The following is a 27,951-nucleotide window of genomic DNA, read 5'->3' as shown; positions in this document are numbered from 1 at the left end:
TTTCATATGCCTGACTCATAAACTAAGTGTATGAGTACAAAATGAATATAGGTGTTTTAAACATGGACAAAATCCTGCTACAATATATACATTTTAAGCCAAATTTCCTATTTTTACAACACTGAAAAACTAAGAAAGTACATAGGAAAATATAGTGATGTCAGTGTTTTCTTTTCAAATAAACAGCTTTGAATGGAGATTAAACGTTCACATGACTTTAAAAATTCAGATACAATGCAGCCAACAGATTTATATGAATTGTAACATCACCGTGACTCACAGAAGCTGCATAAAGGGTCATCAATTAAGAGTCTCTTCAGGTTAGAATCACAACCAAATTTTCAGCACTCGACAAAGAATCATGAAAAACCAGGACTGGGAGGAATGGGTAGGTGGCAGGAATCCACAAGGAGGTGTCCTTCAGATAATCATAATCTTCACTAAGCAAGTAGTAGCTCACTTTTCTAAAGAGAAGTCTTTACTGCTGAGGACACTGGGTCTCTGGAGTTGATTTGGAGGACACATACAGAATAGGATGTGATTTCTTACAAGATTCCTTTTCCAGTTTGCTTGCAGCTTCTTTCCCTTCTTGAGCTTCTGTCTGAAGCTTTGCTTCAGCAGCTAACCTACAGGTATCAAAGCATCCTCTCTGAATTCAAATGAAGTTTAAAAAAAACTAAAGACACAAACCCAAGTAGAATGGGCCTCCAGTGAAGCATGGTGATATTTTAAAAAGTGTGTACAAGGAAAAAGTTATAGTTAACTCCAATACCAGGAAGAATACTAAATGATGGCCCCTCTCAAAGAATTTTTATGTAAACAGCTCAGTTTTTTAAAATGTCTAACAAATATCTTTAAGGTTGACAAAAAGGCCGGGAGAGGCCTAAATTTAAAAATTACATACAATGCGATACCTATGATGAGAAGTACATATAACACAAAAATTAAAATGCTAGAAAAATATTTTAAAGTTATTAAATACATACATACAAGAGGTGAAACACAAGACAAAAGTAACATGGAATCTTGTGCTGCAAGAGTAGATGTCTATTTGTCTTATACAAAGGGGAAAAAACCCTTCAAATTTACTTTCAACTAGCAGAATTAATAAATAAGAAATACAGTGGCCGAGATATTTAAAAAGATTTGTAAAGATTTTTTATAGCAAGAGTATCAATTAAATTTATCAAGCATACAATAATGAAGTTCCTAATAAAACCCATCTTCAATGTTACAAAATCACTTCAGATTGTGTTTCTGAGTTAGGCATGCAGAGAACAAAAGGTTGGAAACATTTAAGTTAGCAGAGGGATTCACACACACAAAAACAACTGTTTCGTGGCATTTTATTTGCTTTTGCTTAAATAGCGAGACAAAAAAATTTCAAATGTGTGATTTAATTTGAATCAAATAATTAATTAGCTATGTACATTTTTTTTTTCAAGTTAAAAAGCACAGAAAAAGAAATAAAGGCAACAGAGATAGCAAGGATTGATTCTGACTGATTCTGGAAACCTACTTTCAGAAGTATGCACACGTCAGGTGCACTTACAAAAGTGCATCACAGACAAACAAGCATGAACTGAGTTCAGTTCTGGACGATCTGGAACCATGTAAACATGTCACAGATCATCCATATGAAGTCACTTTCTCCAAGAATATCAACCTTTTCCTATGTGACTTACTGGTTATAACATTACATAAAAATTCAAGGAAAAGAATGACAGTCCTCCTTACAATGATAGCAGCTAATACTGTTTTTTCTTGTTGAGTACTACATTTAGTAGCATTGAAGACTGAAAGAAACATCTGATAAAACACACAAGGAAGTCCTTCTATGTGAAGTGGCTGTGCCGTGTTTCAATCAAATGCACACTGGTTAAATGTGATGCTGTACCCCTCTCTCTAAGGCTGATGTAGCCCGAGCAGCAACTGAAAGATCTCATTTTTGTTTTTTTCTAGGAGACAATCTAAGTTAGTTATTGACAGATCTATAGATGTAATTTTTAAGCGGATAAACAGATTTACTTTAAATACACTCACGACTGCATTGCATGCAAATATCCTTCATCTTTTTAAAAAAACGGTTGCCTTCTCTATTTTCCCATCCTTTTGAAAATCTCACCCTTGATCCTGCTCTGTATCCAAAACACTAGTTTCAGCCAGTTCCCTACCCTCCCTCCATTCACTTTCTCTTACTTTCTTACTTTTATTATTTTTATGTTTTTAAAGGACAAAGCTCTCTGAACATTAATTCAGATACACTTGTCTGACACTTCCTCTTTTAGTCACTCAATAACTTCATTTTGCAAAAACTACAGGCTTTGAAGTTTTAGAAAAATGAAAAATTATATTTAAAAAAGTCAAAATAGGTATCAAAGCCCATTTCTGAAGGCTTAATATAAACAACATCAAAAGCCATAAAAAATTTCACCTACAGTTTCTAAGCAAAACAACCTAAAATTATTCTTTCATGGCTACTCTTGAACCATGAGAAAAATAATAGTACATTTATTCAAACCAATGAAATACTCAGAGAGGTATTCAACTGTGATATTTCCATTCCATAACACAAAAAAGTCTAACTTTTTAATATGATTCCCTTTTTCAAGAGTCTTTTCCCCTTGCAATCATTTTAGTCTTTCTTAAAGTTCTGGAAAAGTTGAAGGCAGGCAGATGAAACTGAGGAATTACACTGCATGCAATGCTTAGGAGATAGATGAAGAAACAAACAGCATAGTTCATGCAGCGAGAGAGAAGAGGTGGAGAGGTCGGCCAGTTGCCTTGAGGAAAAGAGGACACTGACCTGGGAGAGTGGGGCGTATTTCCACTTCTTTCACTTAAGGCCTCAGCATCAGCTGGCTCGTCTATGAGCTTCACACATTTCTTTTCTTTCTTCAGCTGCATTTCCATGGGCAGGTTTGTGTGAGGAGAGAAAGAGGCTATGGGTGTGTTTGTAGAAACTGGTTTTTCTAACTGCAAGTTGGCATCTTCTAAATTATTAGGACAGGACCGCGCCTCATCTTTCTGAGGTGGAAATCTAGAAACTCCTTCCCCATCAGTATCGTTGGAACACACATCTTTAGGGATGGTTACATCCATAGGCAGCACCTCACGCCTCTTTTTGAGTACAGGCACTTCAGTTTTCTCTGAGAATAAAAATCATTTTTTTAAAAATTCAGTCAGTGAATGAAAACAAAGCCACAATCAACTCAAGAAAGAAGAACAAGTTATATTTAAACTATTTTCTTTTTTCCATTCTCTTAAAATTCACGTATCTCCTTATGAAACACATTGTTTGTTTTATGCTTTCTTTTGCACAGATCCCCGTTAGCTATATCTTTTAAAGTTCATTCAGCCAAAAACTTTTCCCTGGGAACTCAATATATATATATATATTTCCAGGGGTTAGCAGAATGTTATCTTCTGGTGCTTTCATAAATATTGTAGGAATGCTGCATAAGATCTCAGCCCAAATAGAGATAAAGTTACAATGATAGAGTTAAGGAGCCTGAGTTCAAGTCCCAGTACTATGCCAGCCATGGTGACACATGCCTGCTCAACACTCTGGGAGGTTGAGGCAGTAGGATCCCAAATTTGAGTCCTGCCTGGGCAACTTAGCAAGAACCTGTCTCAAAATAAAAATTAAAGGGCCAAGGATGTGCCTCCGTGCTAAGGCCCTGGGTATTTAACTTTCCTGCACTTAAACGGGAATAACAAGCGCCTTCCTCATGTACTGTGGGGTGTTGTGAGGACTAAATGAAAACAGCACGTCAGACTGTGAGTACTGGTCATTTGTGACGTCAGCCCCTCCTACAGAATATGTTTAGAATCTGACTACTCCCACAATAGGCACCTTCCTAGTCCCAACCATACCATGGATCCACTGCAGACGCCGCAACTCCTTTCATCCTGGAGGCCTAGCATCACCCTATGCCCTACATAAGTCCTACAGTCACTGAACTAAATGCTGCAATATTCTCTACCAGTGTGCCTTTCGTTTTCAAAGTCTGCAGCTTACAGAACCATGCTAGGAAAAGGGGTTGGTGCTCTTGCTCCACACTGTGGCTTTCAGATCATTATAGTACACCCTCGAATTACGACTGGCCTGACATACAGACAACTTGGGTCAAAACTGGAATTTTGGCTTTAACAAAGTCTTGAGTTATGACCCAAATGCCGGCTGCTTGTGCTTCCAGATGGTCTCGATAGATTTAACCCTCAAAGAGTTCAGGAAGGAACATTACAACATCCTTTCCTGTGTGGGGGTCATTGAGAAATCCTGGGCCACTGTCTCTCTAAGGACACTGAGATCTGAGTGTGGCCTCAAATTATACAGAAAAGAGACACTGAAGGCTGCGTAGAGGAGCCAGATTAACTTGAGTTACAACCAGCCCTCGCAAACGAATTGAGTTCATAGGATAAGGGTCCAATGCACTTTCCCTTTCTCTCTGAAACCAGTATCAATGGAATTACTACCTGTCCCCTCCTTTCTTTGCTGTGTTCTGTTCAACAGACCTGTGAAACCTGTAACAGAAGATTCTTAATCAGAGGAGCCTATTAGAATCAAGGAAGGGAAAAAAGGACACAAGAAAGAGAAACTATTTAAAACTAACTGGTGTGAAAAACTAAAAGTGTAAATAAGCATCAAAATGTATAATTGATATTGTATAATAGGAAGAAAAAGACTAAAAGTGTAGAGGAAGTGAGAGGGGTAGGGGAAAGGGAAAAAGGGAAAAAAATATGTGAAAAGAAAAAACATGGAAACAATGTCTTTGTAAACAGGGAAGGGTGGAGAGAGTGAAGGGAGGGCTGGGGAATGGGAAGAAATAAGAACCAAAATATATCACGTAAAGGTACAAGATACCAATGATGAATGCAACTGTATTGTATACCTAAAATGTACCAATAAATTTAATAAAGATTAAAAAAAGCTCACTAATACGTGCCAAAAACAAAAAAAACCAAAAACTATATAACATTCCTATTGTTGATAAACTCCCTGGTACTGCTGAGAATCACTATAACAATGAAGAGAGTTGGGCATGAAAACAGTGCAGGTTGAGAGTCCCTACCCTAAAATATGTTAACAACACTATTTTGAGAGGGAGTGGGCTAGAACCAGTACACTTTTAGATATCTTTATATTTGGCCTTTTAGTTTTAAATTTATATTTAGTAAAACTAACTCTGTAGTATATGAGATACAGAGATTGTATGGTTGGTCTATTTTTTATCTCAGCAATTCGACTGGGTAGATGTTTCCTTTTCTTTCAAAATAGATATTATTTTTGATATTGGGGATCAAACTTGGACCTTCTACTTGCAAGGCAGACAGCAGCACCACTGAGCTAAATCCCCGGCCCCAAAAACAGAATTTTTGAGAAAGGGTGAAACAAGAGGGTAAAGTCAGAAACTCCACTGATCACTGCTCTACCACTGCTCCACTGACCAGTTTAAATAATTATGTACACACAAAAATACAGGACAAGAGCTTCACCACAGCTTAGAAAACCAGAACACTTAAGGAGACCCTTTAAACTGCAAAGATGAGCAAAAGTGAGGTTGGACTAGAAGGACAAAGGATTCACGACTGCAGCTCCCCTGTCCCTGAGCTGCTACAGTATCATACACATAAAGCCCCCCAGAACTCAGTTTTTATACTGGGAAAAGTGAGTTGGAGGCAGACATTTGGCTTCCATGGCATTCTCATGGTCTCTTTGGGAGTCTCACTTGTGTGCAGTCCCACAGTGGTGCGGTTCACCTGACGCCTGCTAGGAACAAGGAGGAGCAGGGTTAGGGGCAGATAGCACACAGAACTCAGCACTGTGCTTTCCACTCCTGCCAAAGAAGACTTTGCTCCAGACAGGCTATTTCGGGGCGCCACCTTGCTAGGAGCATGGTCCACAGATCCTTTGGACTTGAGTGTCTAGATCGCTCTCACACATGGCTGAGTGTCCTTTCTGAATCTCCTATGGGGCCATCCAGGTCAGACACTGCACTAGCAGTGGAGCCATCACAAAACAAAATTTGTTTCTAACCTGGACTTAGGGTGCCCTCTTATGCTGAAACAGAATATAACAGTCTGTTCAGAATTTCTAAACAAGTGCACTAAAACAGAAGTCACAGACTCATACTGCAAAGAATGTAATAAATACATTCATCAATGTGTGGACAGAGGTGCATATCTACAAGGACTGAAGCGAGCCAAGAGAAGATGGTCTTACAAATGGAAAAACACGGTGCCAATGGCAGACCCAACAGACATGGATAGAAACGATTTGGCAAAGAATTTTACATAGCTGTTTTAAGAAAACTCAGTGAACCTCAAGAAAGCACAGAAATCTAATTCAGATATCTACTGGGAAATTTAACAGACTGAAGTCATTATAACAAAAAAATCTTAGAGCTTAAAAATACAACAAATAAAATTAATGCAACAGAGAACATTAATATCAGAATAATCAAGCAGGAGAATCAGTGAGATTAAAGACAGGCTACTTGAAAATACAGTTGTAGGAGAAAAAACAAAAAAAGAATGAAAAGGAAGAAAATTCATGAGATCTATGAAACATAATCATCAAAAGAGCAGATCTATGTCAGTGGTGTTCAAGGCCAGTTAGAGAATGAAAAAAAGGTAGGAAGTTTATTCAAAGAAATAATAGGAGAAAACTTTACAATTTTTCAAACCTGACAAAGATATAGATATCCAACTATAGGAAGTTTAAAAGTCACCAATCTAATTCAACTCAAATAAGACAACTCCAAGACATTAATAATCAAACTCACAGTCAAGGGCAAAGAAAGGATCCTGAGAGCGCCACGAAATAACAAGGGAAAAACATACAGAAGGGAATTCCAATACGTTTGGCAGCAGACCTATCAGCAGCAACCCCACATGTGATATATTTCAAATGCTGAAGGAAAAAAAAAAACGGCCAGCTGAAACCACTCTACCCATCCAACCTATTTTTTTTTTTTTCATTCTAAAGCTATTCTTTTGAAGTGAAGGAGAGACAGACATTTCCAGGTAAAAAGCTGAAGAAATTCACTGCAACCAGATCTGTCTTACAAGAAATGCTAAAGGAAGTTTTTCAAGCAAAAGAGAACAGGACATCAATGTGTGACATGAAAATATATGAATATTAAGACCCATAGCTAAACAAAGAAGTAGGCAGATCAGTTCAGAATCTTCTGATACAGTAATCACAGGATGTAAACCTCTATATCCTTAGTAAGAAGTTTAACAGCTAAAGTAATCTGTTAAGATATAGGTAATATGAAAAGATGAAAAATTTGACATCTAAAACTCCAAGATTTTTATTATAATCATTTAGTCTTTTAAAATATAGGCAAGAAATAGATGTAAAGATTTTTTTCTTTTTTCTGCATCAAAATCAAGTTCTTACATGCAAAATAACCTACAAGATATTCTTTGTAAGTCTTACTAACTGCAAAGCAGAAACCTTAAATAGATACAGTAAGATTAAAAAGCATGGAATCAAAACATGCTAATATGGAAAAATTACATAACCACCAAAAAAAGACAGTAAGAAAGAACAAAAGATCCACAAAACAACAGGAGAACAAGTGAGTATGTGGCAGTTCCAAGGTATCAATAATTACCTTGACAACAAATGGATTAAATTCTTCATTAAAAAACACAAAGTGGCTGAACGGATTAAGAAAAAAGAACCCAAGTACTAACTCTATGCTGGCTACAAGAGACTTCATCTGTAAGGGCATGCAGAGATAAAAAGTGAATGAATGAAAAAAAGATAAGTCTGTCCAAATGGAAGCTTATATGCTTATATCAGATAAGATAGGCTTCAAATCAAAAACTATAAAGAGATGAGGCTATTACGGAATGATGATGGGGTCGGTATAACCAGAGGACATACAGTAGAAATCATAAAGATATAAACATCCAACATCAGATCACCTGAATATCCAATGCAAACATTATTAAACCTAAAGAGATGCGCAGAAAGCAATAGCAAGGGAGTTCAACACTCCACCTCCAGCAATGGAAGATCATTTAGACAGAAAATCAAGGAAAACCAGATTGAATCTGCACTCTAGACAAAATGGAGTTAACAAAAGTTAATAGAACATCTCACCCAACAGCTGCACATCATTCTTCTCAACTGCACACAGAACGTTCTCCAGGACAGATGTTAGGCCACAAGTCTTAACAAATAAAAAAATTACCAAAACTGAATTCGTATCAAGTATCTTTTCTGACCCCAATGAAATAAAACAAGAAATTGATAACCAAAGGAACATAGGAAAGGGTACAAACAACATGGAAATTAAACAATATGCTTAAGAACAACCAAAAGATCAATGAAAAAAATTAAAAGAAATTTCAAATTTTCTTTCACAAATGAAAATGGAGACACAACATATAAAACTTCTAGGATACAGTAAAAAGCAGTCTTAAAATAGAAAATATTCATAGCAATCAGTGCCTGCACCAAAAAAGATATCAATGTGGCATTTTAAGAAACCAGAAAAATAAGAAAAAAACCCCACAAAATTAGAGGAAATAATAAAGATCAGAAGCACAAATCATTGAAATAGAGACTGACAAAATATGGAAGAGATATGAAGTTTGTTTTCTGAAAAGATAAGCCTTTAGACAGATTTAGAAAATAAGATTCAAATAAAATCAGACATGAAAAGGTAGACAAGAGAACTGATATCACAGAAATACAAAAAATAAGAAACTAATATGAGCAAATATATACCAGTGAATTGAAAAACCTGGAGGAAATAAATTTCTGGATACCTATATTCTACCAAGACTGAATCTAGAATAAAGAAGTTCTGAACAGACCAATAATGAGTAATGAAATTTAAACAGTGATTAAAAACTCTTCCATCAAAGAAAAGTTCAGGCCCTGGTGGCTTCATTGCTGAAGTCTACAAAACACTTAAAGAACTAACACTAATTTTCACAAAATAAGTGAAAAAACTGAAAAGAGAATTCTTCCAAACTACAAACTACAAGACCAACATTACTCTGATAGTAACACAAGGCAAGGATACAGCAAAAAAAGCTAAGGCCAATACTCCTGATGAATACAGAAGCAAAAATCCTCTACAAAATACAAGCACACAGAATCCAAGAGCACATCAGAACGATTACACACCATAGTCAAGTGGGATTCACCCTGTGCTCTAAGGATGGTTTAACATACATACATCAATGAACATGACGGAACATGTTAATAAGACAACGAACATCATTCCAGCATATATGGAAAAAGCACTTGACAAAATTCAACATCCCTTTATGATGAAACTCAAAAAATTAAATATAGAAGAAATATACCTCAACCTTAAAAAGGCCACGTATGATAAACCCAGAGACAACACCATGCTACACAGGTAAAAGTTGAAAGCAGTTCCCCCCACAATCTAGAACAAGAATGTCCACCTTTTCTACTACTAAACATAGCACTAAAAGTCCTAGCCAGATCAATTAAACAAGAGAAGGAAATAAAAGGCAGCTAAGGTGAAAAGGAGAAGTCAAATTGTCTCTATTTGCAAATAACACGATCCTATATGGAGAAAATTATTAAAATTCCACTTAAAAACTGTTAGAAGAGCTAATAAATAAATAAATACGGTACATTTGTAGGATAAAAAGCCAACATACAAAAGACAGTAGTGTTTCTATGAGATATAGCAAACTATCTTAAGAAATTAGAAAAGTAATCCCATTTTTACTGACTACCAAAAAAACCTCTCCCAAACCAAAAACAACCAAAAAAGCCTACAAATAAATTTAATCAAGGCAGTGAAAGATCTCTACAATGAAGACTCTAAAACACTGATGAAAACTGAAGACAGAAAAATATGGAAAGCAATCTCATATTCACATATGGGAAGAATTAATAATGTTAAAAAGCCCTAAAGCATCTACAAATTCAATGCAATCCCTATCGAAAATAAAATGTTATTTTCCTGAAATAGAAAGAGAACAAAAAAAAACCAAAACTGTACAATTTGTATAAACCATAAGACTCTGAATAACCAAAGTAATCTATAGCAAAAACAACAAAACTGCAAGCATCACACTATCTGCCTTCAAAATATACTACAAAGCAGTACTAACCAAAATAGCACATTTCTAGCATAAACACAGAAACATACACCAGTGGAACTCAACAGAGCCCAAAATTTTTGATGAAACAGGTGAATATATAACAGAGAAAGGACAGTCTCTCCAATAAATGGTGCTAAAAAAATTGAATATCCACTGCCATAGAACAAAATTACACCTGTCTCTGATCATATACAAAAATCAATTCAAAATTATCACCCAAAGGCCGATGATTTAGCTCAGTGGTTCCGCTGCCTACCTCGTAAGCACAAGGTCCAGAATTCAATCCCCAGTACCAAAAAAAACCAAAACATTATAATTTAAATAGAAGATGCAAAACTATGACAGTACTAGAAGAAAACATAGGGGAAATAATACTACAGTAATACTAGCTGGATGAGGATTTTTTAGATAAAATGCTCAAAAGCACGAGCAACAGAAGCAAAAAAACACACAGGATTACATCAAACTAAAAGGCTTCTGCATGGCAACACAAACAAGAGTGAAGAGAACCTACAGAAGGGAAGAAAGCATTTGCAGATTCTACATTTGATAACATGTTCACATGTGGTATCTATAAAGAACTCAAAAAATCAATAGCAAAAAAAAGCTCTAAGTAATCTGATTAAAAGTTGGAAAAAGACCTTGAATAGACATTTCTTCAGATATACAAATGGCCAATAGGTCTATGAAAAAAGTACTCTAAATACTAGGAAAATGTAAATCAACACCACAATGAAATATCACTTGACTCCATTAGAATGGCTACTCACTGAAAACAAAAAATAACAATGCTGGTGATGATATGGAGAAAGGAAAATTCCTATACAGTATTAGTGAGAAGCAAATTCATACAGTCATTATGGAAAACAGTTTTGAAATTCTTGAAAAATTAAAAATGAACTACCACATGAGCCAGCAATCACCCTACTGGGTAGATCTATCCAAAACAAGTGAAATCAGTAAGTCAAAGAGATAGTTGTATTTCCATATTTATTGCAACACTATTCACAAGAGCCAAGTATGGATCTGTTTAAATGTCCATTAATGGATTAAAAGACAAAGAAAATTATATATGCACAATACTATGCAGCCATAAAAAGCATAAAATCCTATCATTTGTGACAACTGGCGAACCCCATGTTATGTGAAATAAACCAGGCACAAAATAATAAGCATTACGAGACCTCATTCACCTATGGACTCTATAAAGGTGATTTTTGTAAAGTTGAGTAAAAGAGTAGTTACCAGAACCTGGTGAGAATAGGGGGAGGTGGAGATGGGAAGAAGTTGGTCAACAGGTAAAATGTTAGACATGAAGGAAGATGAAAGTACTCTACTGCACAGTGTGGTGACAGGATTTCATGCTTTCATATGGTTCATGATAGTCCACCGTGTATGTACAATAATGCACTGCATCATTTCAAATAAGTAAAAGAGAGGATTTTGAATGTTCTCATGCCAAAGAAATGGTAAATGTTTAAAGTAATGGATATAGTAATCAGTTTCATGTGATCATTATATAAGGTATACATTCATGGAAACATCACACTGTATCCCATAAATATGTCCAATTATTTAATTGTCAATAAAAAAATAGAAATCCTAATATTTCATTGGGAACATGTGCCTTGACAATCACAACTGCATTTTCTCAGCCTTTCCTGTAGCAGATGAGGTCATGTGACTGAATTCGGCCCCAGGATGGCAGCAGACCAACAACACATAAGCCCAAATCCTGACACTATGGAGTTGGTCCTAAAGTGCTTTGTCCAGACTTTCATTAGGAGAAATAAGTATTAAAGCCTAAACCTTCTTTAGGTTTCTGTAAATATTCCTAACTTAATATACATTCCAATGTCAGCTACTTCAACCAAATTTAACTCTTTGCTATGAGAATGTTGCACTCTTACATGGAAAAGTCTCAGATGTTGTTTCCACTATACAAGATGATGAAGCTATCCAAAAAGAATATTGATTATATTCACTCAAAACTAATACCCAGACATCCAAATTTTCCTATACATTTTGCAGCAGTAAATTTCCTTTAGCTATAGATACATGACCATAAATTAGTTTGTAATGAGATTTGCAAAAAATATGATAAAAAGTTGATATAATTTAGCTTCCTCGAGATTTAAAAGGGAATACACGAAATATACATACCTTCAAGTTCATACTTCAGCTTTAACTCATCTAGTTTAGCTCTTAGTTTCATATTTTCACTTTCTGAAAGCTGTAGGCATCTTTCATTTGCAAAAAGTTTTCTCTCAATATCAAGGGCTCGCTGGCTCTCAAATAATGCTTTCATTCGCTGTATAGACAATTCACCCTTGGTGCTTTCATTTTCTTTGCTACAATAGTAGTAAAGGAGAACAAAGGGATATTAGAATAATATATAATATAAATAAATGTAGCATTTTAAGTGTATATTGAAACAGTTAAAAATAGTTCTCTAGGGTTTAGTAACAAAGAATGTTTAGCAATAGCATCCAAAAAAAAAAAATGTATTCTTTAAAGGGACAAAAGGAGAAAATATTCTTATCCAAATTTACTCATACATAAATTTCTATCAGTTTCAAATTATCTGTATCTGATATTTATTCTTAAAAATCTGGATCATAAGAACATTTTCCATCTTAAAGTTCTTTCTACTAATCTATAAAGCCAAAAGCAAAGAAATAACAATTATTCATTGAAAGTCCTTTTTTCTTCAATGATCAGTAACTAATACACTTTGCATAAAACTAAGAACATAATACACAAAGATAGTTTTATTGACTTTCTTTTTTTGGAAATTCAGCAATTAAAAAAAAAAATTGTAGCCAGTAATGCTATCTATTTTAAGTATGTGAAAAGTCTCATCTTTCCATCTACCCACCCAGACACTTACTTTAAGTTATCAAGTTTTAGCTGAAGTAAATCTGTATAGTAGGTTCTGTCTTCTTGAACACCAGAACTGCTTGGCATGGAAGCCTTAGATTCCATACTTTCATATAAATTCTAAAGAAAGCAAAAATTTTTGTTATTTAAGGTACATAAAAAATTAGGTTACTATATATTTATTATTAGCAGCTACTTTTTGTTAAACAATCACCATTTGGCAGGCATTCTGTTAAGAACTACCCACTAATTCATCTGGCTTCTGCAGTTAAGCAAAACCACCAGCATTCCTTTCTTATAGTTAAGCAAAGTGGATCAAGGTGCCACAGGCAAGTAAACAGAAAAAAGATAATCTGAGCCCACATCTAACTCTTGAGCTACGCTTTCAATCATACCTAGATCTACAGGTTTCTTCTCTTGGCTTTGATAGGTTGAATTCTAGACTTTATGACAAAGCCATAAATTTGAAAAATATGAAGAAAGATGATTCTTAAAGTTATTTTTTATATCTACTCTCCAGATACTGGTGTAAACTATTCCTTTCTCTAAGGGAAAAGAAAATCTGTTTAAAAACTTACAATTTCAGAGGCTGTAAGTAAAAAGAAAAAATCTCCTGATTTAAGACCACAATTTCCAAAGTATAGCACTGAGCCCATTGTGGACCACAAACACTTGCCAAGTAACATACTGCAAATTTAAATAAAATTTCAACAATTTTTAGACGAGATAGAAATAAAGTAATATAAACTTAAAATCTTATACTACAATCTAGAACACCTAAGGGATTATTAAAATTTATAAAAATTTGCCATTTTCACAATTTAACCTTTCACTGGGAGGTCAATGAGCAGATATCAATGCTCCCTATAGAAATTTGAAAATTTATAAATGTGCTACAATCCTAATAAAAATATCATTAAGTTTTTTTGGCACTAGACAAGCTGTTCACAGAGAAAAGCAAACACACAATATCCAGGAAAACAGTGAAAAAGAAAAGCAATGGTGGGGGAATAGTCTTATAGATAAAATATATAACCAAACCTGCATCAGTTAATAAAAAATACTACCAAGTCTTCATCAGTTATGCACAGATAGACTAATAGGAAACAGAAAATGTAGAACAGACCCAAGTATGTATGGAAATTTAATATATGGTAAATATCACTGTGGCCAAATTTACTAACAGATGACAGTCTCGAAGTGTCTTCCCCCCATATACTTAATAATTACAAAAGGAATAGTTGTAACTTTATGTCACAGAAACCTGGGAGACACAACCTTTATCAAACAAATTTAGTCTCACCAGAAACAGCGCACCTAATTATGTGCCACCTAGTTATGAAACACTGGAAAAGGTACATTACTTTAGTAGTACTCCTGTCAAACACAGAATCTCAATCTAATCTCATCAGAAAAACTCAAAATAATTTGTAAAATGGGCTATACTCTTCAAAAATGTCAAGGTCATGAAAGATAAAGACTGAAGAACTGATCCAAATTAAGGAGGATTGAAGAGATGTGACAACCACAACATGTTATCATGGATTAAATCCTAGAATATAACGCATGTGCTTCTTATTTTGTTATAAAGGTCATTAGAGGTAGTTGGCAAATGTAGTTAATAGTATGAATCAACTCATATCTATGTTAATTTCCTGATTTTGATGACTTGGTTATATAAGATCATAGTCTTCGATAATACTGAGGTAATCAGAGTTAAAAAGACATCTGGTTTGTGACTTACTCTCAAATGTTTAGGAAAAATATACATATACAGAACAATGCAAAGAAAATAAGAGATGTAGTAAAATCAATAATTGGGGGCTCTAGCTGAAAAGTAAATAGGAATACTTCTATTTATTTTCTAGAAGGATGAATTTATTTTAAAATCTAATAAATTTAGAGTTTATGAAAAGACATCTGTGAATACCAATAGAGCTGTTTTTAGTTGAACTGATGTTGGATGTGACTAAGCTACATTAAAAAATAAAGTAGATAATACTGAAACATAACCAGTTACCAATAACATACAAGAGGAAGAAATCTCTTTGACATAATCTTAAGTAGAAGACAGGAACAAAATACTATATATTAAATGATTACACTGCTATGTAATCAGTATTTATTCATGTAATGCTGACATACACAGTTAGGCAGAGGCAGTGGAATATTTTACATCATGATTTGGATGGTAATTTCAAGAGGAATATGTGTTCTAAATTCACTGAATTGTAATTAAGGGTTTAGGTACTTAGAATAAGCTGATAATAACAGCAACAAAAATAGGACAGGTTGGTTGGCTCTACTAAAAGAAGCAATAGTTAAAAATATTGAAAAGAAAAGAGAGAAAAAAATAATTTAAATATCAAGTCAATTTGTCCTGGAACTGAAAGCTAATTACATTACAAAGAAAGACATTTAAGTTCAAAATAGTGAGAAATTCAAATCATGAAAGAAAAAAAAATTTTTAAAAAGCTTTTGTAAATGGGAAAGGGAAGAAGGGTTGAAGGGAGGGCAAGGAAATAGGAAAAAGCTAAGAATGGATGGAGACACATTATTTACATGCACAAATTCCCTATGATGAAAGTGATTGTTATGTACGGCAAATAGGTACTAATAAAAAAAATTTTAAAGGTCAAATCAAAGTTTGACACCATTTTTAAAGGTGTTACATATACCTTAAATTTCTCCAGATTTCTCATTTCACCTAAAAGATGTTTTATTTCACCATTCTTCTGCTCCAACATGGCAAACAACCGTTCCTGCTGCTCAAATTCAGTCTGAGATCCTTTCATCTGTAGCAACGTGGAAATCTGAAGCTAGCACCCCCAACCCCAATAAAATCGTGTGAGATTCTGAGAAGCATTTTTCTGGTACAAGTCATATTTTATACTATATTATCTGGAACTGATTTTGGAAACTACAATAATTAGCTATTTCTAGTCTAATTATGTGAAAACATAAGTATCAATATGTTCTGCTGTAGATATAACTTTGAGTACTTATTTTAACTACTTAATAATGATATGTAAAGTCTTTAAAATGATTACTTGTATTCCTGTGAAACATAAAATTAAACTGTATGACTGCTGTCTGGAACCATATTATTGAACCAGTAAATAAGCCTGGTCAAAGATCATCCATGATTCATCATTTGTACTGATATTTGTTGAAGATCTGATGGGGTTTCTCAAAATTAAGAGGGGGAAATTAAGCTACTGCTAGTCGCGAATGTTAGGTTCACAAGCGACAAGGATAGGAAGCACCATGTAAGTATTTACTACTCTAACACTAGAAAAGACCTGAGCCAGGTCCTATCATTCACCTCTGTTACTTAGATGAGATAACTCACGCTCTCACAAGGTAAAATACACACCCAAGGTCACACAGCTAGCAAGTGACCGGTCAGTGGTTCAACCAAGTTCATCTGACTACATAGGGAGACGCTGTCTCAAAACAAACAAACAAACAAACAAAAAAACACCATTCAGTTCTAGAAATAATTATCTAACTACACTTCTTTAAAAAAAAAAAAAATTCTTTTTTTGATATATTGGTACATTTAATGTCCGTATCGTACAAAGCGGATCAGTAAACTTCTAATGGTGATAATTCCATACCTTCATTCTTTGCATCTGTTCTCTATTAAATGCATTCTGTTTCTTTAGCGACTGATACTTGACTTTCATACTTATAAGCTGGCGTTCCATGGCTGCCCTTCGATCTTCCACCTGGAAAGGAACATGTTTAATTGTTCTCACAGTAGATGAAATGTCAACTTAACCAATTCTAGAACGCTTGTAAGTACCTCTGCAAACAAAGAGTTGCCTTTACTATTGGGATCCAAGGCTTGCTGGAGTGCCTGATTCAACTGCACCTGAAGATCTTGATTTTCTACACGAGCTTTCTAAATTCGAAGAAAATAATTTAGCTCACAGAGATTAGATAAGCAGGAAAGCACGTTATTAAGAAGTGGAGACACGATATCACTGCAATCACAATACCTCTAAGGCATTATAGTAAGAAACTACTTCTCTCTCCCGCTCTTCTTTCTCCCCTTTAAGCCGGTCCACCTGGCGCATTAGGTTATTGCTAAGACTTTCTAGTTGCTCCTGTCTGTACTGTAGTTCATTCACTTCTTCTTTGAGGGTGGTCTATTCAACAGAAATTGAAAAAAGAGAAAATCCTCTTCAATAATCTTGCATTTTAGCAGTGTCTCCGTTTACCTTAGTGGTGGCTCACACCCAAACTAAAACTAAAGAGCTACTCAAAGGTTGTCAGGTGAATATTAAAAAATTTTCAAGTACTGAATTTTCCAGCAGGGAAAATAAAAGGTTCTAATGACTTTTTTCCTATGAATTTAATGCTTTAGGTTTTTAATCACCCATAGCCTGAAATAAAAAAAACCTACATTTGCATGAATTTCAACTTTCATTGTGCTTACCTTTTGCACTGGGCTTTTGTGACTCAAACTAGCATCAGACTAAATGCCTCTAAATCCTTAATTAATCTAAAAGTCTGATTTGCATAATCCTGTAACCTAAAACTATTTTATGAAGCAATCCATCTAAAAACCTCCATAAAACATTTTTTGATTAGATCAAAGTTAGGTTAAAGACATTTTAGCCTTACTAGCTCATAAGCATTATTACAAAAATGGAAAAATATGCAAAAGAAAACACATGCCATAAAAATTACCTTCAGACTTTCCATTTCAGTCAGCTCGATCTGGAGAGCCAGCATCTCCGAGGACATGCTTTCATGTACACGCTCAGACATTATCCGTATTTCCTCTGATTTATGAGCCAGGAGTTCCTTCTGGTGATCTACTTTGTGCTTCAATTGCTTTTCACTAAGCCTAGCTTCATCTAACTCCGCTTTCAGTTTTTCTAACTGAGGTGAAAAGAAAAATTCACACTCTTGTAAGTCAAAAGGTTTTATCTTTCTAAAAAACACTACTAAGTGACCCAAAATTATCGTATGATGACTACTGGAGTGTCCTATTTGGCCAAAGCTAGGCATCTATCTTTTAACAGACAGGCACCCATCCTATGTTATAAACACAGAAATAATCCATACCCGTAATCAGAGTAAGCCTGGATCTTGGAAGCAATGTGAAGGCAGTGTTGCTGACCAATCAGGTGCTGTGTGAAGGATGTGGTAGTAGTGTAGGGGAAAGATGGTGTTTGGAGAGTGGGAGCAGTCTAGATCAAGATTGTCAAGGTCAGTTTACTGATGTATTACATAGGAGAAAAAAGACACTGACTAAAATTCCAGGTGTTTGACACAAGATGGTTGAGAACATAAGTAAGACTGAATATTGTAATTGATTTACTCTCTGCTCGACCAACAAAAGCCATCTCTATAGCTGGCTTTGCCCCAGTTCTTGAACATTCCCTAGTAATGAAAGCTACAGCGAAGAAGAAAACAACATACGGGGTGTGTATGTGTGTGTGTACATGGGGGGGGGATTACATCATCATCAGTCACCAGTCTCTCAAATCAGGTTAGTTTCAGACAAGCTGATTTACTGTCTGTCGTCACGTGAGACAACTCTATCTACTACACAAAAGTATTAGTTATGTTTGTTTTACTGCATATTTTTAAAAATCCAGCTCAAATATCCAATTTCATTGATAGCACTACTTAAAAAGGAAAAACATTTAACAAGTTAACTTAATGAAAAATTAGGTAACAGTATAGGTTGTACATGGAAAAATCTTAGAAGATGCTACACAAATAATTAAAACTAGAAGACACACAGGCCAGGGATTTAGCTCAGTGGTGCCACCACCTGCCTCACAAGCTCAAGGACCCCAGTTCAATCCCCAGTATCAAAAACAAACAAACAAATAATTAAAAGATACACTTCTGAGAAAACAGGAAAAAAGTCAAGCAACTTTTGTTAGAGGTCTAGAAAAGTCTTCACACAAAGAGAAGCCATTGTAAAAGATCTAGAATCCTTAAAGCAATCTATAGGCACTGGATAGTTGGGGGTGCTGGAGGGAATGGGCAGTCACTGAACAGATGTTATCTATTTTGTATTGGTTTGAAACACAGCCAGCATGTGCTGTGTATCACTGGACTAAGCACAGAGACTCAGCAATGCAGGTTCTGCAATCAGCCAGACTCAATTCAAATTGTGACTGACCACTCCTAGCACCCTTATTTTGCCAAGTTTACTCTATCTGTCTAAATATCGGCTTTCTCCTCTCCCACATGAAGATAATAATGGTACTTCCCTTACTAAGTTATTGTGAGAATTGGGTCATATAGGTTTTTCTTCAATAAACAAATTACAAAATGTTAATTCTAATGTAAATCAATTTTAAAAAGAGCTACTAGTTTGTTCTGCAGAATTACAAAGTGCATCACCAGCTACAGTAAAGACGAGGGAATTGGTCTTTCTGCAAGGGGACTGACATACCGTGTACTTTAGGAGGCTATGCTGCTCCCTGAGCCAACACCACCACAAATACACAGTGAACAAATTAAATGACTGTATGTTATTAGGAGGCTATTAGTAAGGACTCTCCTATTTCTTAGTGCTCCCATGCCCCACATTAAAATGATAGAGAACTTAATCTGGGCTATTTTGCATAGATGCTGCTGAAGAAAATTTTCACCACCTAATATTCACAGGTGGCTACATAAACAGGAAGTTTTTGCTCAGAAACACAGATATTCAAACCTTATTTTTTAGTTCATTCATTTCTTGTCCATGGCTTCTACTCAATTGCTCTTCTAATTGTTCCAGCTGCACTTTCTGCTGTTGTTTAATAGCTTCACATTCACAGGTCAAACTTTCTAACATTCGACTCTTGAGTTCAACCTCTCTCTGAAGAGTGTATTTTTCTTGTTCGTAATTCTGAAAATAGATTCATTTACAATTCAATTACATAAAAACCACTTAAAGCCATTACATATAATGAGTTCTTACCTTCAATCGTTTCATTCCTATTTCATACATTTGCTACTTTCCATGTAACAACCACATATTAAATCTGGAATAACTTCGTAGCTAATTAGTCTTAATGAAGCCCTCAAGTATACTATGAGACCAGAGGAGTCTCAAAACACTCAAGTTGAAGTGAATACAGGCTCGGTCTCAGAAAAGGCTTAAATTTATCACTTTCCAATCAATGGTCTCAGCTGTGCTGGCAGCCAGCACTGGGGAGCAGAAATGGGGTGGTGGAGAGCATTTTCTGGATTCCAAAACCTGAAAACCTCATGTTGACCAGTACCATAAGGCTGCCTTTATAGGTTGTTGCTCTTGGCTGGACAATCAGCTGGTGTGGCAGCACATTTATCTCATGCTGATCAAAAACTAGGCATTTGACGGAGTACTAGAAAAATAAGCTACTTTTTAGTTAGTAGGCTATCTTTTTGTAAGTAAGCTATATTTTAGTTTGGTAAACAGAATCTTGTCAAAGATGGTGTCCATTCAACAGAGATGAAGAAAAAGTAAAGTGACTTTCAGTAGCAAAAGACCAGAAACACTACCCTAAACATAATAGTCTTACAGAGACACTCAACCTAACATTCTCCCATCCACTGTGCAAGTATTTAGTAAGAATCTAGCAAATATGCCAGGTGATAGAAACTCAGTTATAGATAAAATGTGGTGGCCTCAAGGAGAGCGGTCTAGAGGAGCAAACAAAAACATAATTCAGGAATAAAATACCTCATAGTAACTGGTACTAAGGACAGGACCAGAGTAGGTTTACAGAAGGAAGTGATTTTAAAGTAGCAGTGAGACCTGGGCCTAGATGTCACACGTTTTGATGCATAAAATATAACAGAATGAGTAAGTGTTTAAGAGGTCAGACTGGGTGTCTAAGCTTCAGCAGAGGGTCAGATGTCATTTCCATCGTGTCTGCAGGGGACACATTCTAAGACCCCCATGGAAGATATGTCAGAAAACCCCACACCCTATATATTCTATGATTTTTCCTATACATACATATCTTTGATAAAGTTTAATTTTATATTAGGCACAGAAAGAGACTAATAGCATAACTAGCAATAGAACAATTACAATATAAGTCATAGGAGTGTGATGTCTTAAAAATCTATTATACTGTGGTCACCTTTCCTGCGGTGATACATGCCTATAACCCCAGCACTCTGGGAGGCTGAAGCAGAAGAAGGATGCAAAGTTAAGCTCACGTAGGGCAATTTAGTGACTTAACTAGTCTCAAAGTAAAACAAAAAAGGGCCAGGGATGCAGCTCAGTATAAAAACTGGCTTCAGTCACTAGTACCACTGCTTCTAAGCAGTGTGGACATTTTATGTGGTACTAGCTTCTAAGCTCTGTGAAATAAATAAAAACTGTTGCATCGCATGTCAGTGTATCTCTGCTAAGGGAGAGAAAGGAAGGAAGAAGACTTATTAGCACTTCAATTTGCCTAGTGAACACTACTAGTTTGATAGTGAAGTGCTCTATTTGTAGAGCTAAAAAAAAAAAAAGAATAGTGGAATAGATGGAAAAAAAAAAGAAATAGTGAATTAGACTTTTAGAACACAATCATCTGAGAATGTTTATGACTACCAGAATGATAAAGTGCTGAGACAAAAGTATTAAACAGCTTTCACTTACTTTAGGAACATTTAGAGATAAAAAGGTATCAGTTCAAACTTCTTCACCAAGTTTTACAAAATCAGACAAAATAAAATTAATTTCAATTTGAGAAAAAAGACCTAAAATGTACATATTATTTCCCGCAAAGCCTTTCTATTTTAAGAGAAGGTAGAAAGAACATTAATCGATAAACTAACACCTAACTTTGATGAGTTGTTTAAAACAAGTGTAACATGGTTTAATTTTCTACTGTTAGAGTGGTTACCTTTGCTTTTGTGACTTGGTATTGAGTTCTTGGTCAAGAGTGGCATTACATAGAAAAGCAAGTGCCATCGATATTTATACTTCCTATATTCATAATTTTGAGATTTACATTTAACTATACTACTGCATATTTACTACATTAAACAGACCTATTTATTTTTCAAAAACTGTGTGCTAGGCATTAGGAATACAATAGAAAACAAGGAGAAAAAAACCTCCACTTTTAGGGAACTTATGATCCTGGAAATAATTAACACCTCACAGAATAGTGAATGATAAAAACTTTATATTACATTGGTAGGGTAGGGCCAGGGATTTAGCTCAGTGGTTCAGCCACCTGCCTCACGTTGTAAGGGTAGGGTGCTTTGAAAAGGTGATGTTTAACTGGAACCTGAGTGTTGAGGACTCAGTCCATGAAGGATGGGGGAAAAGAATCATTCAATAGGAGGAAATAGCTAGTGTAATGCTCTTAAATCAGGGTTAGTCTAGTCAAGGGTAAGGGAAAATAGTTTGACAGAAGGTAAAAAGTTTACGCAAAGCCAGGTATAGTGGTGCAGGCCTGTAAGTCCAGCTACTTCAGAGGCTGTTAAGGCCAGCCTGGGCAACTTAGCAAGACTCTGTCTCTACAACAACAAAAAAGGCTTGGGATGCAGCCCAATGCTAGAGCACTTGACTAGCATTAGTTGGGTCCTGGATTTGATAGCCAGTGCTATTAAAAAAAAAAAAAAAAAAGGATTAGGCATAGGTCAAATACCACAGAGATCTACAAACTTAAATAAGAGTTCGGATTGTGTGTGTGTGTGTGTGTGTGTGTGTATGTATATGTAAAACTGAAGCCTTAAAGTTTTTAGCAAGGAGGTGACATGATCTTTTATGTAGTTTTCTAGGACAATTTGGCTTGGCTTGTAAGTTTACAATTGTATGAATGGCAAGGATGGAAGCAGGCAACCTGGTTAGAAGATGATGGTATTAATCTAGTAGAAAAATTATGGTGGTCTGGACTAGAACAGTTGTAGCCCAGATATTCCATGTCAAATCTTTAGAATTTGATGATGTGCAGAATTTGTAAAATTTGCTAAATGTGAGATTCCCAGATTTTTGTTTCAAGTAACTGGATGTCTGCTACTCTATTTACTAAAGAAGTGAGGAAGGCATGTTTGATTAGTCAAAAGGATTCTACTCTGTTTATGTCAAGCTGGAGATGTCCATTAGGACAGCTGAACACTTAAATTTAGACTTCGGGGAGATTAAGGGATTGAGGCATTTAGAGCTCTGAAATAAGAGCTCTAAGTTAATGTGGAGAAAACAAATCTGACAGTAAATGGGGTAAAGGAGTAATCATAACTTCATTTTTCAAACTGAAGAACACATGGAGTTGGAAATACTGGGAATTCATTTAGTTCATTCTACTTTAATTGCAACAGGGTGGACAGGAATTAAGATTTTTCAGAAAAGAATAAAATAATAACTGCTAGAAGAAAATAAACCTGTAATATAGCTAAGCATGTCCTTAAAGCATGTCTGCAAACAGAGGAATCCACAGTCCTACCTCGGTCAAGGTCATCATTTCATTACGGTATTTATCCAATTGATTCTGCAGCTCGTTCTGGCTCTCTAGCAGTTGTAAACCATACTGTGCAGCTGTTAGTCGTTCTTTTTCAACCTCTTTAAGCTTGCTTCGAAGATCTGCAATTACATCTGCCTCCATATTCTTTACCTATTTTTATCCTACTATGGAGGAAATACAATTTTTGAGCTTACAGAAAAATTCCATGCAATTATATCAATAATAAAAGAAACATATATTCAACACTACAGCCACATAAAAACACAACTGAAGTTAAGAGAACAATGAAATAAATCAAGACCACTCCTTAAGAGTATAAAAAGATGACTTTAAACCTCATAAGGTAAATACAGGAAGGAATATTACAACTGATTTTCACAAGTGCTACCCTGCTGAGTATGTTGAATTTGCTATACTGAGAAAAGCTTCACTAGCATTTTTCTAGCTATTAAGAGGGCTTGTAAAATAGAAACCACATTCAAACCACTCAAAGGACTATGTTCTCATTCTAGATGTTCCAGTTAAAACAAGCATTATATACAAGACCACTCTACCTTAACTCAAACTCACTCATCTTCCTGTCTTATATGGCCGTTTCTCTCTTAAGCCAGACTGAAACTCGGCTTTGCCTTCAAACAGCATCAGGCCATTACTATGATATTTGCCCACATCTTAAGTCAATGAAGTTATGCACTCAGGTATTTCCTGAATGCCTTATTTGCTGGTCTCCATTCTGGGCATTTCAGATTCCTTAAAAAATATAACTGACAAAAATTTCCCCCTTCACGTAACTTACTTTCCAGGAAAGGAGACAAAGCGTAAGCAACATATTCATGAAATACATCAGAAAATGGAAACTAAAAAAAAAAACAAAACAAACAGAGGGTAAGGGAACTCAAGAAAAAATGGGGTAGCTTAATCAGGAGGCAGAGGTGAGAAAATCAGCTATGTCCTTTTTCTTTTAAGATTTTTTTTTCAGCTTTAATTGAGTTTATTGGTACATTTTAGGGATACAGTACAGTTACATTCATTGTTGGGATCTTGTACCTCTACATGACAAGTCTTGGTTCTCATTTTTTCCCCTTACCCCTGAGCTATGTCCTTTTTTAGGAGAAGAATGTTCCAGGCAGATGGGAAACTCTAAAGTAGAAAGAAAACCTAAGACATAAACTGGAATTTAGGTCAGACATTTTTAAAAGGGGGGTGGGGAGTGATAACTGCATGTGGTGGCTCACGCCTATAATCCCAGCACTAGGCTGAGGTTGGTGGACTGCTGCAAGTTTGAGGCCAGCCTGGGCTACACAGTGAGTCCAAGACCAGCCTGAACTATATAGCGAGAGCCTGTCTTGAAAAGAAAAACAAAAAGGGAGGGGGGAAAAGGACAGAGGGCACAATAGAACTCTGTAAGCAATACGTGGCTTCTACTTTGTGAAAAATAAAAAGTCATTCCAGCGTCTGGAGGAGAGGATCCGATTAAGTTTAAAAGCATAATTTCCCTAATGTGTAGAACAGTTAGGAGGAAACAAAATTGGAAGCAGAGACCATGTGAGACACTGCCTCAGATCAGGGTGGTAGCAGAGTAGACAGGAAAAAATGGCCAGATTCTGCACATGTTTTTAAGGTAAACCCAATGTGATTTTTCTGGCAGAAGGAACGTGGCATATGTGAGAAAAGAGAAGAGTTTAACATGCCTCCAAAACTTCCAGCTTGAGCAATTAGTAGAAAGGGGTTGCCCTCAGTTGAGACATTTATGTAAAAATGTTTTAAGGCAGAAAAATCAGAAATTGATGTTCTGGGTAGGAAAGATATCAAGCAGGCAATTAAAGTGTGAGGAGAGAGGTCTAGGGTAGAGCTATAGATTTCGAAGTAATCAGCATAAGTCCTTCAGCCTTGGTATCACCAGAAGATGAGTATAATTAAAGAGAAGAGGATCAAGAATTGAGCCCTGTCTGGACAAGGGAACAAAGACAGCAAAATATCCCCAGGAGTTACCAGGGACGGGGGAGGAAAATTATGAGTATGTGTTGTCTTGGAAGCCAGTAAACAGAGTTTAAGAAGGTAAGATGATCAATCAGACCAAATCCTCCTGCTAAGTCCTTAGATCAGAAGTAAGAATTGCCCAATGGGCTTGAATATAGGGAGTCCATTTGCTATCCCAAGAGTGGTTTCGATGGAAAGGTGGGATGAAGAATGCCTGGAATCAGTCTGAGAGAGAATGACAAGAGACAAAAGGGATAGTAAGTACAGTTTTGCTGCAAAGAGCAGATAAATGGAGTAATTGTTAGAAAACTAGAGGCAGGGTTTTTTTTTTTTTAACTTTTAAGATGGAAAATTACAGCATACTTGTATACTATGAGATAAATACAAAAGAAAAATTGACGATGTAGGAGGCTCTTGAGAACTGCAACAGTGATGTCCCTGATCAAAGACAATGAAATCTAATGTACAGGGAGGGCAGCAAGGGTATTTCATCCAAAGTAAGGAAAAACAAAGCATACAAGTACAAATGCTGAGAAGTCGGTAGAGTGGTGGAAAAACGTTCAAGTGATTGTCTAAATGTTTCAACTTATCACTGAATTAGGAGGCAGTTTTTACTAGGAACAAACATGAGGGAGGAAATACAGGGATTTAAGAGAGGAAAAAAAAAGGTTCCAGGGTTTATCAAAGGTTTACATTTACTGCTTTACAACACAAGACTTTAAAAATTTTCTTCAAGCCTATACACCACAAAGCCAGCCAACTGTTCCACTTAGGAGTATTTACCACTTGCCAAGACAAGTGCTTCAAGTACATTACCTCATTTAATCCTCTTGATAACCCTAAATTAAAAGAATACCACCATTTCCATCTACCAAAGCAAAAATGGAGTTAACCTGAAGGCATACCACTGGGGAATATGTAAGAAAAAAATATATATTCTTATTCACTCAGAAGATTTACTTGGACATACTGTTCTGGTGCTGAAGAGACCGTGGTAACTCAAACACAAGGCAATATCACTGCCTTCCTGAATCCTAGTCTATTAATAGCAGGGCATTAAATCAAATAACTGACCTGTAAAGTTACAAGTGTGAAAAGAGCAAAAGAGAGAGATGCATGGTGCTACATGAGCCTATAAAACAGGGGAAACTGTCCTAATCTAGTGGAGTAGACAGTGGGGAAAGGTAAGAGAGAACACAGACAAGAGGGATTTCCTTGAGAAAGTGACTTTTCCTCAGAGACCTAAGGGATGAGAGAGAGCTAATCTATCAGTCTGCAAAGAGACGAAGCCAGGCTGAAAAACAAGCAGAGTAATATGTGCCATACACTGTGCACAGGGCTTCGCATACATGATTTTATGCAATCTGCTCAACAACCTTAGAAGGCAGAAAGCATTTCCCCCATTTTAATATGTGCAATCTTAATAAGGTACAGAAAGACTGAATAACATGCTCAAGCTCAGAAGCCAAAAGAGGTGGAACCATAGTCTAGGGCCACAGCCTAGTGCTCTAACCAATTTTTTGTCCTTCCTCTCAAAGCACAGAAAATACAAAGGGTATAAAAGACAGGAAGCTCCGGAAATCAATTTGCCTGAGTTCTTATCCTACCTCCACCACTCATTGGCTGCATGAATTTTAACAAGTTATTTAACATTTTGTTTCATCACCTGTAAAGCAAGGAGAGCAACCAACATCTAGTAGGGTTGTGAATAGTGAAACGGATGATGGCTGCAAAGTACTGTACCTAGGCCAGAGTCTGACACGGGTGAGGCAGCTGTGTTCAACAGAAATATAACTCGGTCATACACGTAATTTATAATTTCCTAGGAGTCAAGAAATAAACACATGAAAAAGTCTTTACTTAACCCTAATGCATTCAAAATATCACGTCAATCCGTGATCACGACAAAAATGGAGACACTACTTTTTAGATATCGTCTTTAAATCCAGGTTGAATTTTACATTTGCAGCATTTAACTCGGGCAGCCACAGTGCCCAGGGACCACAGCAGACCCAGGGGTCACCACACCGCAGCCCGATCGGCCGACTATATTGATCCAGAATCCCGGAAGGCAGCCAGGAGGTCCATCGCAAGACCGAGGTCGGCGCGGAAGCCGATTTATAAGAACGCAGGGTTCCAGGAGGAAAAGTTACGATCAAGGAGCCACTGAGACCCAGTGAGGTTTCCTTAGGCCCTGCTCATCCCTGCTCTCATCCACTCATGTCCTCCACAACCACCCCACCAGGCCTTAAGCCCTCACCTCTCTCCTCACTCCGCTAACTGCAGCACCCTGTGGCTCCAGGTGAGCACTGCTCCGGACGCCCAGATTCGCTAACCCTACCTCACCAAGGAAACATCCTCTCATTCATTCCGTGAGTCTCGGGAAAGCGCCAGAGCTTTTTGAATGCAGTTCCCGCGAGAACTAGCACTTATCACGAGACACTCCGCCCGCCCGAGTGGCTCTCTGAAGAAACGTATGAAAACCCTCCTCCAGAGTGTCCCGCCTACTGCAGAGAGTGCGCATGTGCGAGTGGCTCGTTCTAGGTTTTGCGCAGGCGCAAATCTG

The 27,951-nt window shown here is 36.3% G+C and overlaps 1 protein-coding gene across 11 annotated transcripts; it reads right to left on the bottom strand.

Moving 5' to 3' along the window:
- Positions 1-167: 167 nt before the first annotated feature.
- On the bottom strand, positions 168-27,854 carry Spdl1 (spindle apparatus coiled-coil protein 1). 11 transcript variants are annotated; one of them, XM_010622201.2, is made up of 12 exons: positions 27,727-27,854; positions 23,388-23,569; positions 19,685-19,861; positions 17,692-17,886; positions 16,998-17,147; positions 16,802-16,900; positions 16,614-16,724; positions 15,672-15,812; positions 13,004-13,113; positions 12,277-12,464; positions 2,807-3,149; positions 168-626 (listed from the first exon to the last, which is right to left on the bottom strand). In XM_010622201.2, the coding sequence occupies exons 2-12, from the start codon at positions 23,544-23,546 to the stop codon at positions 479-481; spliced, it is 1,821 nt and encodes a 606-aa protein (XP_010620503.1). In that variant the 5' UTR covers positions 23,547-23,569; positions 27,727-27,854; the 3' UTR covers positions 168-478. The 11 variants fall into 11 exon arrangements, with proteins under 11 accessions (XP_010620503.1, XP_019062783.1, XP_019062781.1 ...); XM_019207238.2 differs by lacking the exon at positions 168-626 and adding an exon at positions 27,129-27,207 and having other exon boundaries at positions 2,562-3,149; XM_019207236.2 differs by lacking the exons at positions 168-626; positions 27,727-27,854 and adding exons at positions 27,129-27,207; positions 27,646-27,722 and having other exon boundaries at positions 2,562-3,149.
- Between the last annotated feature and the right edge of the window lie 97 nt (positions 27,855-27,951).

This window comes from Fukomys damarensis, unplaced genomic scaffold (genome assembly GCF_012274545.1).
Source record: "Fukomys damarensis isolate Sample0158 unplaced genomic scaffold, DMR_v1.0_HiC HiC_scaffold_9, whole genome shotgun sequence".
NCBI lineage: Eukaryota > Metazoa > Chordata > Mammalia > Rodentia > Bathyergidae > Fukomys > Fukomys damarensis.
The sequence above is the reverse complement of the archived record's forward strand: the minus strand, read 5'-3'. Positions and strand labels throughout refer to the sequence as shown.

Coding starts and splice junctions, on each gene's coding strand:
- Spdl1 (XM_019207238.2), bottom strand. CDS start 23,546: ATGGAGGCAGATGTAATTGCAGATCTTCGAAGCAAGCTTAAAGAGGTT. Junction 16,901..16,997: donor CTTACTATAATGCCTTAGAG/GTATTGTGATTG, acceptor CTTCGAATTTAG/AAAGCTCGTGTAGAAAATCA. Junction 16,725..16,801: donor GCAACTCTTTGTTTGCAGAG/GTACTTACAAGC, acceptor GTTCCTTTCCAG/GTGGAAGATCGAAGGGCAGC.